General features: G+C 46.2%; 1 protein-coding gene across 11 annotated transcripts in view; it reads right to left on the bottom strand.

Moving 5' to 3' along the window:
• Rad9b (RAD9 checkpoint clamp component B) overlaps positions 1 to 11,127 on the bottom strand; it is a 30,805-nt gene that overhangs the window by 19,558 nt on the left and 120 nt on the right. Inside the window, exons 1-5 of one of the 11 annotated variants that reach the window (XM_052755309.1) lie at positions 10,998 to 11,015; positions 9,244 to 9,341; positions 8,778 to 9,064; positions 8,365 to 8,514; positions 8,061 to 8,175 (exon numbers count right to left, since the gene is read on the bottom strand). In XM_052755309.1, the coding sequence (XP_052611269.1) occupies positions 8,061 to 8,175; positions 8,365 to 8,418 (169 nt within the window). In that variant the 5' untranslated portion in view covers positions 8,419 to 8,514; positions 8,778 to 9,064; positions 9,244 to 9,341; positions 10,998 to 11,015. Of the gene's footprint in view, positions 1 to 8,060; positions 8,176 to 8,364; positions 8,515 to 8,777; positions 9,065 to 9,243; positions 9,342 to 10,990; positions 11,124 to 11,127 lie in introns of those variants that run through there. The other 10 variants (XM_052755307.1, XM_052755308.1, XM_052755306.1 and 7 more) reach the window with 10 other exon arrangements.

Here is an 11,127-nt window from a genome sequence, read left to right on the forward strand (position 1 = left end):
TTTCTTTTGACTTTAGGAGCAATAGCAATGCAGGCTGAGCGTTCCTGTCCTAAATGCCTAGTGTTTCAGGGGCTGGAAATATGGCTCAAGATGGTTAAGAGCACTTGTTCTTGCTGAGGACCAGGGTTCAGTTCCCAGCACCCTCATATACCTTACAACTTTATAACTCTGCTTCCAGGGTGTCTAGCACCCTCTTCTGGCCTCTGAGGGCACCAGGCAAACATGTGGCACATAGACAGACATGCAGTGTACATACATGTGAACAATACAGTCAGTCATACATGTAAAATAAAAATATTTTTTAAAAGTGTTTCTGATTTAGAAGGATTTTTTGAACTATTTCTATAGACTTTATAAGTTGAGTATCCCTAATCTGAAAATCAGATTTGGGGGGGCTTTTAGATTCCAACTTTCAGATTAGGGTGCTCTGTGTGCCAGACACTAGGACACATTTTACATGCATTCTCTCTCGACCTCACTGCAGCCCTTCTGGGGAGTGAGGGACTCAAGCTCAGAAGAGAAAACCGCAGGTTGGTAAGGCTAAGTGACTTCTCGAGACTACAGTGTTCTAACAAGTACAGAGCCCATGAGGATACAGGTGTCTTTCAGCTGCTTTCTACAAGGGAGCCTGCAGGCAGCATGATACTGCAGTACAAATGAAAAGATCTAACCAGACAGACGGCTCAGCCAGCTGGCAAAAGTGCTTGCCACCAAATCTGACGGTCTTAGTTTGACCACACTAAATGTATGCACTCACGCACACATACACATTTTTTTTTCACATTTTTTTTTAAAGTTTAAAATTTCTTTAAAAACTGCCAGGGATGGTGGCACACGCCTTTAATCCCAACACTCAGAAGGCAGAGGCAGGAGGATCTCTGTGAGTTCGAGGCCAGCCAGAGCTTGTCAGGTCTCATCTCAAAAAAATAAATAAATAAATAAAACCAGACACATTTCTCAGCTTATGTGTTTGGTGAGATTCTTTGTTGTTTTTGTTTGTTTTGCTGACTAACAAAAAGACAGACTGACTGACTGAGACAGTTTTAACGGTAGCCTTGGCTGCTGGAAACTCACTATGTAGACCAGGCCGGCCTCAGACATTAGTAACCCTGCCTTTGCCTTCCAGTGCTAAGTGTGCACCACAGCACCCAGCAATTACAACTTAATAAATATGCACATTTGTGTATTATCAGGTCTTGGTAATTTGGCTGCTTAACAAACCACTCTGAAATTGAGTTCCTTGTAAACACCTGTTATTTCTCATGATTTTACTAAGAGGTTCTTGAGGTCTACCCTAAGCTTAGCTATGAAGGACCAGCTGGGGTGGGCTTGTTGTCTGTCTGTGGCCTCAGTGGGAGTAACAAGGGTGGCTAAGGCCAAATGGTCTACTCCAGAAATCTATCCTCGGCTTATTCTCCTGTTGGTAGAGACGTCCTGAAGCAGCACTGAAGCTGACTGGTCCGGGCTGGGAACCTATGCAGACCACAGTTGGTATTAAAGTAAGACTGTGGTGAGCTGGGGCTGGAGAGACAGCTCCGTGGTTTAGAGCATTGGCTGCTCTCCCAGAGGAAAGGGTTGAACTCCTGCACCCATATGGCTGTAACCCAACCATTCATAACTCTAGTTGCAGATAGCCTGATGCCCCCTTTTGGCCTCCCCAGGCATTGCATACATATGATACATGTATGGATGTTATCTATGTGGGCAAAACACCCATATACATTTAAAAAAAAAAGCCTGAGATTCAAAGTGGGGAACAAGATTCCAATTTCTTAAGTGAAGGGCTGCAGATAATTTGGCAACTTTTTTTTTTTTTTTGGTTTTTCGAGGCAGGATTTCTCTGTGTAGCTTTGCGCCTTTCCTGGAACTTGCTTGGTAGCCCCGGCTGGCCTCGAACTCACAGAGATCTGCCTGGCTCTGCCTCCCAAGTGCTGGGATTAAAGGCGTGCGCCACCACCGCCCGGCTAATTTGGCAACTTTTATAGGTAACCACAGAGGGATGATTTTAGGAGCTTGAAGTAGCAATACAGGGGAAGTTGGGATGGCAAACTAAGGTTATAAAGGATCTACTAAGCAAGCGGGGCGGTGGTGGCACATGCCTTTAATCCCAGCACTCGGGAGGCAGAGGCAGGCGGATCTCTGTGAGTTCGAGGCCAGCCTGGTCTATAGAGCCAGATCCAGGACAGCTCCAAAACAAAAACAAAAACAAAAACAAAAACAAAAACAAGAACAAGAGCTGGAGAGATGGCTCAGAGGTTAAGAGCACTGGCTGTTCTTCCAGAGGTCCTGAGTTCAATTCCCAGCAACCACATGGTGGTTCACAACCATCTGTAATGAGATCTGGTGCCCTCTTCTGGCCTGCAGGCATACATGCTGTATACACAATAAATAAATAAATCTTAAAAAAAAAAAAAAAACAAAGAGGCAGGCGGATCTCTGTGAGTTCGAGGCCAGCCTGGTCTACAAAGTTAGTTCCAGGACAGCCAGGGCTACACAGATCAATCCTGTCTCGAAAAACAAAACGAACAAGATGTGTTCACTAAGACTGCCTCTGGCCATTAGGACCATCCCCATATCAAAGAGGACAGCTGGCCATTAGGCCCATCTCCTTATCAAAGGGCACAGCTGGCCATTAGGCCCATCCCCATATCAAAGAGCATGCCTCTATGGTGCTGTTCAAAGTGGGCAGCACTGGGTCAGGACCTGGCGCCAGCAAGTCCTGGTCCATTATTAAGTTCAGGTTCTCTTAGCAGAAATAGAATAATTCTTCCCAGCCACAGACAACCTTGGTGAACAACTTCCCTGGAAAAGCAGCCCTGGTATACTCCAGGATAACTATCACAGTATTTTACACTGTAAATCTAAATCTCTCCATTTGTTCCAACAGCTAAACCTTGGAATTTGTCTCTGTGAAACATGTTTAATTGTGCAAAGTGTAACTTGAAGCCACAAAACTACGTAAGCTGATGGGACTTTTGGTCGGGGTTGGTTCCCTTTTGTGCATTAGCCAGAACCAGTCACCTGCTATCAAGTTTTTCCTTTACTAATCTCTAAGCCTGGCATGACTTCTCACTGGGAAGGCAAGTTAATTCTATAACACCAACAGAGAACAAATCCAACAAAACCTGTGCTCTCGGATCTTTTTGTTTAAAAAGATTTATTATTTATTTATCTGTATGTATGTGCATGTCCACGTAGGTGCCCAAGGAGACTGGAAGAGGGCATTGGATGCCCTGGAGCTGGAGTTATAGGTGCATGTACTGCCCAATGTGGGCACAGGGAAATGAACTCCTCTAACGAAATATCAGCAAATGCCACTAACCACTCTTAACCATCCAGCCCCTAAGTTTTTTTCAATATTTGTTTTTGTCTGTTTTGGGGGGGTTTCATGTGCCATGGCATATGTGTGGAGGTCAAATGACAATGTTTAGAGTCAGTTCACTCCCACCATATGGGTTCCAGGGACTGAACTCAGGTCATCAGAGTTGGCAGCAAGAGCCTTTACTGGCTAGGCCATCTTGCTGGGCCCTCAGACCTTAAGAAACTGACAGGGTTGGTTTGTTTGAGTTGTAAAACAAAGGCTGTGCGGAGCTGAACACTCATCCTAGGAAACATTCCAGCGCTCTTGGTCCCCGGACAACAGTATAGGCCATTTCAAGGTCACTGGCTTTTCTCTGGCTAAAATGAGAAGATATTTCAGAGTTTTGAACTCTGGAATGATATACTCACCATCTGGCTCTTTTTGTGTGTGGGACAGGATTTTGATGTGTAGCCTTGGCTTTCCTGGTACTCATTCAGAGGCCAGGCTGGCCTCAAACTGAAGATCCTTCGGCTTCAGCCTCTTGAGAGCTAGGTTTACCCATGTGTGTTCCACTGTCCCACCACTACACTCAGCAGTGTGAGCCCTGACTGGCCTGGAACTGGGGTTCACTATGTAGACTAGGCTGACCTCCAGAGCTCACTGCCTAGAGATTTTTGACTCACAGAGCTCTAATGCCTCTGCCTCCCAAGAGCTGGCATTAAAGACAGACCACCAAGCCCGGCCTCATCTGACTCATTTTAAAGAAAGCACTGGGGCTGCTATTTTGGGAAAACACTAAGCTCCAAAGTTGACAAATCTCCCCTGCCGTAGAAATAGTTCTGTGTCACGTATGCTGAGGTGTACATGGTGGGAACCAGGAAGGAACCCTCCATGGAAGCAGCTGCTGCCGTTGTCAGGAGGTGTGCTTTAGAAATCACCGATATGAGCCGGTGTGGTGGTGCACGGCTTTAATCCCAGCACTGGGGAGGCAGAGACAGGTGGATCTCTGAGTTCAAGGCCAGCCAGGTCTACAGAGTGAGTTCCAGGACAGCTAGGGCTGCACAGAGAAACCCTGTCTCAAAAAAAAAAAAAAAAAAAGAGGAGGAGGAGGAGGAAAAAGAAGAAGAGGAAGACAAAAAGACACAGAAATCACCTCTGTGCAGTTCAGCACTTCTCTCGGTGGCTCTGAGACGCTCAAACAGTTGACTTGAGGAACCAGCGTTACTGCACAGCTGCTTTATTGTGAGCCTGCGCTTTCCAAGGTGGTGGGTTAGTCAGGGCTTTCTAACCAAGTTGAAGTCATTAGCAGACCTGCAGGCTACCTTGCAACAAAACCCTACAAGACTCCAGCCTCCACTTTCACGAATGCGTGTGCCTGAGTCAGGGCTTCGTTTTCTCTGGACCCACTGAGCCCTTCCCTTCGGAAGCCCCTTTCTGTGTAGGCCTGTCTCTTGAGCTGGCACAGAACTTATGTGAAGAGCGAGTTCTTCAGGGACACTCTGAAGAACTCGTGCTGAGCAACTCTGTGGCCAGTGCAAAAGGACAAGAGAAGGTTGGGAGAAGCAATAACAGGTGAGCTGAATCTTTAGGAGGAACAGTCTTTTTTTTCTCTCTTAGCACAAGTCTGGCAATCCCAGCCTGGAGGCTGTTTATGATTAGAGTGAAGGGGACTAGTCCTGTGCGGCAGCTCATGTCTGGGCAATTGTTTTCCACTAACTGAGCTAAACTGCATTCACTAACTTTTAACCCCACCCCCAAGTTTCAATCTGTATCTCCAGCAGCTAACTGACTGTCTTCTCAGTGACTTTCTCAACTGAACTCGAACAATGTCTCTACCCAGCTGATTGGCATGAAGTTGCATAATCTGCAAATCATGGCCGCTTTAGATAGAACTAGCCCGAGACTGGAGCATCATCCATGCCCCAGGGCCCTTCCTCTGAGTCCTCCCTCCCTGCCAGCTCCAGGACTCTGGCTAAACCTGTCCAGCAGAATGTGGCTCAGATATGGCAGTTGGCCAAGTGGATGACAACACTAGCCCCTGGCTACCAGGTGGAGTCCAGGTTGGTCTAGATCATAGCAAAGTCATGCATTTTTGTCAAGAGATGTACAAGGCAAAGGTTTAGAAAGCTCCTGGTGTGGAAGAAGCATCTGTCCCTGCTGCTGGAGGAAGTCACTGTTACAAGTTTTGTTGTGGTGGTGCTGAACTCTGTGGAGGCAGAGAGAAAAAGATGAAGAGGAGGAGAAGGAAGGAAGGAAAGGAAGGAGGATGAGGAAGAAGACAAAGAAGAAGGTGAGGAGAAGAGGGAGGAGGAGGGAAGAGGAAGAAGGAAAAGAGGGAGACAAGGGAGGAAGAGGAGGCATGAGAACCAGCAGCAGCAGCAGCTGGGGCAGCCTGGACTGAACCATGGCTACAGCATAACTTCAAACTTTCACCTGAGCCAATGTTACTGAGCGGAACTGGCTGATTTCCCCCACTTCTGTTCTTTGTATCTTAAAGCATCCTATATAATAGAACCACCCTATAAAAAACTATCTTAACTGAATCAATCACAAATATTTCTTCTTTTATCTTTTGCTTGTGTTTTAAGCAGAGATTCAGGTATTCCAGGCTGGCCAGGAACATGCTATGTAGCTAAGAATGACCTTGGACTTCTGATCCCCTGCCTCTAACTTCCTCAAGTACTGGGATTATAGGCTCACACCACTAAGCCCAGTATGCAAATATTTCCTGGGAGTAGCTCTAAAAGAGCCAGATTTGAGACACTGCAGATACTGAACAGCTGGTTCTCGGAAACTCACCTGGAAGGGAAGGAGGAGGAGAACGCACTAATAGTCATGGTTGATGAGCATTCACTCTGTATCAGGCTCTGTGCCTGTCCCTGTGGGACCTGACTTTCTCCTCACAGCAGCCTGTGGCATGAGGGCAAAGCCGCCCCCAGTATGCACGGCAGAAAGGGGAGGCTCTGGGAGCTTATGTTCTTCCACAGGGCTACCAAGCAGTGGTTCGGAATCCACAGCTGCATTCTGTGACACTCAGCCCTGCTGCCCTTTGAAGTTCTCTCTTTACATGATGTGCTATTACATGGATTTAGATTCAAAGAAGGGGAAATAATGTTACACCATTCATATTTATAGAGAAAATTTAAGGGTTATAAAAACACACTGAAATAAAAATATATTATTAAGGGCTGGAGAGATGGCTCAGCGGTTAAGAGCACTGACTGCTCTTCCAGAGGTCCTGAGTTCAATTCCCAGCAACCACATGGTGGCTCACAACCATCTGTAATGAGATCTGGCGCCCTCTTCTGGTGCGCAGGCATACATGCAGGCAGAACACTGTATACATAATAAATACATAAATCTTTAAAAAAAAAAATATATATATATATATATAATTAAGATGAGTATAAGTCAAAATTAAAAAACGGGATTCTAGGGGCTGGAGAGATGGTTCAGCAGTTAAGAGCACTTGATACTCTTCCAGAGGACCTGGGTTCAATTCCCAGCACCCACCTGGCAGCTCACAACTGCCTATAACTCCTGTTTCAGAGGATCCAACACCTTCACACAGACATACATGCAGAAAAACAGTGTTGTACATAAAATACAAGTAAATAAATTTTTTTTAAAAAAGCAATGGGATTCTAAGTCTTATCACCTTCTGTAAGACCATTCCTGAACAAAGAAGATTTGGGCCAATGTTACAGCTCTGAATTCATTTTTCTGAGACAAGATCTCACTAAAACAGGGAACCTGAAACTAGCTATATAGCTACACAGGCCTCTAACTCATCCCACTGCGTCAGCCACTTCAGTCCTAAGTTCAGAAATGTGTGCCATCACATCCAGCTGGAAAAACCAATGTAGACTCAATCGGACATTTGTGTAGGGGTCCTGTGTCATGCGCGCGCACGTGTGTGTGTGTGTGTGTGTGTGTGTGTGTGTGTGTGTGTGTGTGTGTGTGTGTGTAAGACTAGATCTCAGGTATCAATCCTCAGGGCCTGTTCACCTTTTCCCCTCTCACTGGTCTGAGGCTCACCAAGCAGGCTAGGCTGCCTGGACAGCGAGCCCCAGGAGTCTGCTTGTTTCTGCCTCTGCAGCATCACAACTACAAGCATGTGTCATCATACCTAGACTTTTGTTGTTTGTTTTGTTTTTGAGACAAGAATTTCCCTGTGTAGCCCTGGTTGTCCTGGAACTTGCTCTGTAGACCAGGCTGGCCTCGAACTCAGAGATCCGCCTGGCTCTGCCTCCCGAGTGCTGGGATTAAAGGTGTGCACCACCAACACCCAGCTAGATTTTTTTTTTTTTTTTTTTGTTTTGTTTTTCCGAGACAGGGTTTCTCTGTGTAGCTTTGTGCCTTTCCTGGAACTCACTTGGTAGCCCAGGCTGGCCTCGAACTCACAGAGATCCGCCTGGCTCTGCCTCCCGAGTGCTGGGATTAAAGGCGTGCGCCACCACCGCCTGGCTAGATTTTTTTTTTTTAACACAGGTTCTGGGGATCAAATTCAGACTCATGTGTTTGTAAGGCTGACTGGCCCATCTCCCCAGTTGGACATTTTTTTAAATCTCCTTTGGTTTGCAGGCAGACTACCTTGTGTCGTGAAGTACTAAGGAAGAGCGGCAGCCACCTTACAGTACAGCAGAGACAGGTGGCACCGCTGTCACACTCCATACTTGTCCCTACCTCACCTCACAGTAAGTCTGCATACTGAATGCATAAAAATGCTACGAAGCACACAGCTTCCGGGGGCACCTACCATGCCTGCAGAAGAACTGAAAGACGACTCTGCATTTATCCGTTCTGGCGACTATTCTGCACTTCTCTACACTTCTTTCAAGATAATTCAGACACCTAAAGATTGGCAGAATTGACTGCAACACAAATACATGGTACATATTAAACTCATACTTAGTATGGCTGTCCCATTAACTTTTTAAAACGCAACAGATGAAAAGTCTGTGTATTCACAGATGGCACTGGAATAATTACATACAGTACAGCTATTATGTCCTACAAAAACGAGTATTTCTCCCATATAAGAGAAAACCAACTGTTTTTACCTTTATTGCCAATTTGCAGTTTAAATTCATGGGTATGTCATTATCACTCATCATGGCGGAGGGTGACCATTGATAATGTTGAAAAAACAAAGACGAGAACAGGACACAGCCATATGTTGAATGAGAGGAATTCACAGATCTCAGAGCAAGCTGGAAAAAAAAATGTTAGTTATTTCAGAGAAATCCAACTTCTATCCTGAATTAATCCTATTATGAATACGATGCCACAAATATATTTAGATGAAACCAAGTGCATTGAACTTACACATGGGCACCTATGTGTGTATCCATACTGAATACAAATTTATAAACTCTATAATCCTAAACCGAAACTGTAAAGTGACCATAATGTTAATGCATGAAAGGGTAAGAATGGGATAGGAAAGAGCCCTGATGGACGGACTATCTCATACCTTGTTTAAGGGGAGAAGCTACCACTCGGTTCAGCCATCCTGGGAATGCGTGCCTGGAACTGTCAGGTTCTGGATTTTCAAGCGCTTGGGACTGTGCCCACCACCTGTGTCCCTGGACTTGGCTCTTTCAAACCTGTTCTCCTGCTTTAATGTATGATCCATCACTTTCTGAATTTATTTTGGCTTGTAAGACAGGTTCTCGTAGTGCAAACTGGTCTCAAATTCCCTGTGTAGCTGGCTGAGCTCCGCCTCCCTGGTGCTGGGATTACAGGCCTGCGCCACCACACCTCGCTTTTTTTTTTTTTTTTTTTTTTTTTGGTTTTCCGAGACAGGGTTTCTCTGTAGTTTTGCGCCTTTCCTGGATCTCACTTTGTAGACCAGGCTGGCCTCGAACTCACAGAGATCCTCCTGCCTCTGCCTCCCGAGTGCTGGGATTAAAGGCGTGCGCCTCCACCGCCCGGTACACCTCGCTTTTTTAACTGGACTTACTTACACCTTTCTCAGATGGGTCTAGCCACAGGTCATCACTCACTCGTGATAAGGTCTGTATTGCTTTCCCAAACACTACGGAGGAAAAGAAAGGTGCTGTTTATATTCTTTCTAGCAGTAAGGATAAATTGCAGGACTACTTCCGCACACACAGGACTCGAACGAAAAACAGGAAAGGACAGTGGGATCAACTGATCATGTCGGTCAAACTCTTCAGTGGGTTCTACAGTTGAGCTCTTTGTTACCACCCTGTGGGTAAGATTCCCAGAGATGGAAATAGGGGCTTTTGGTATTGAAGAAACTACTCATCAACCAAAGTTCTAGTTATCTGGAAATTGTGGGCAACCATCCTACCCAAACTTTAAGGCCTATTCTATGCCACCTGCTTCAGCGTGGCTCTACCATTCACTGTGAGCTTGATCTTGGGCAAAAAGCTGGAAAGTAACTGGTTACCACTCCCTTTGACTCGTGGGCTATATAGACCGTAACAACATTCAGCATGTTGGCCTCCAGTATGATCAGGTTAGACCATAATGATCTCAACTTTGATGCTGTGTCAAGTCCTAGCAAGGTTCATCACCATGAGAGGAATTCAGCATAAAGCGGCCAAATGTATGTGATGCCGCTGAGTGGTTTGAAATCCCCTTTTTCTGACTATGTCTTAACAATTTCCCATTAAGTGATGGCATTGGACTTTTAGGTTTAGGGTGGAACAAAGCTCAGGATACACCTGAGAGTTAAATTAGTCAGCTGATCTATATGGTATTTTATAGATTAATTTACCTTTGGTAAAACCTTATAGTACCCTTTATGTATATAGTAAGAATTCAATAAATCTGCAGTGATATAAAATTCAACGAAATTATTTCCCCTGCAAGCCCACTTCCATGCTAATGCTTTCATTCATTTTCCTTTTGGGTTCTCCCACCCTCTGCAGGGGGATGGAACCCAGGGTCTTATACATGCCAGGCAAGCTGTCTGTCTACCCACGAACCCTGTCTCGAGCCCAGTCATTCCCTTCTATAAGGCTATGTACAATATAGTTCCCCACATCGTCCTTCTAATTACTGAGTTCAATTTATGTATTTCTTTCTTTCTTTTTTGAGGGGTTTTTCGAGACAGGGTTTCTTTGTGTAGTTTTGGTGCTTGTCCTGGATCTCATTCTGTAGACCAGGCTGGCCTCGAACTCACAGAGATCCGCTCTGCCTCCCGAGTGCTGGGATTAAGGGCGTGTGCCACCACCGCCCGGGGAAGGTGTTAAGATGAGTCTCATTTTCCAATTGCGGAAACTGAGATTCAAAGTGACACAGTAGCTTGATCTAGATCCTATATTTAAAACAACAACAACTAAAATTTCTCCGGCAGGATCTCGCACAGAGATCGGGTTGTTTTCCCTGCGCTCAAAAATACTTTTGCTGGTCAAGCGCTAACTTGCCTCTCAACTTCTCCCCACATTCGCCCTCCTCAACCCTAGCTTAAGGTCCAAAATGCCACAGTTCATTTCACGGCCCCCACATTTCTAGGCATAACCAAAGAAAAAGGGACTGTCACGCTATTGGAAGGGAAGCCCAGCAGGGCGCTCGTGAGGGGCGGAGGGGCCCGGGCTCTGCGTCCTCAGTCCCGGCGAAGCGTGGCCGAGGAAGCGTGAGAAGACGATGGGGGACACTCCCCAGACGTCAGGCTCCCCCCTCTCCTACGCAGCAAAGCAAGAACGGCCGCTCCACCTTTCACCTGACCGCCCGTCATCTCGCACTTCAGCATGGCGACCGGGAGCGCCGGCATGGCGGACGGAAGCGCGCCCGCCGCAGGTTCCCCGGATGTTACCCGCCCTTCCCGCGACGGCCGCGGCCCCGACCTGGCG

This window comes from Peromyscus californicus, unplaced genomic scaffold (assembly GCF_007827085.1).
Source record: "Peromyscus californicus insignis strain IS unplaced genomic scaffold, ASM782708v3 Scaffold_2__1_contigs__length_46816999, whole genome shotgun sequence".
NCBI classification, from domain to species: Eukaryota; Metazoa; Chordata; class Mammalia; order Rodentia; family Cricetidae; genus Peromyscus; species Peromyscus californicus.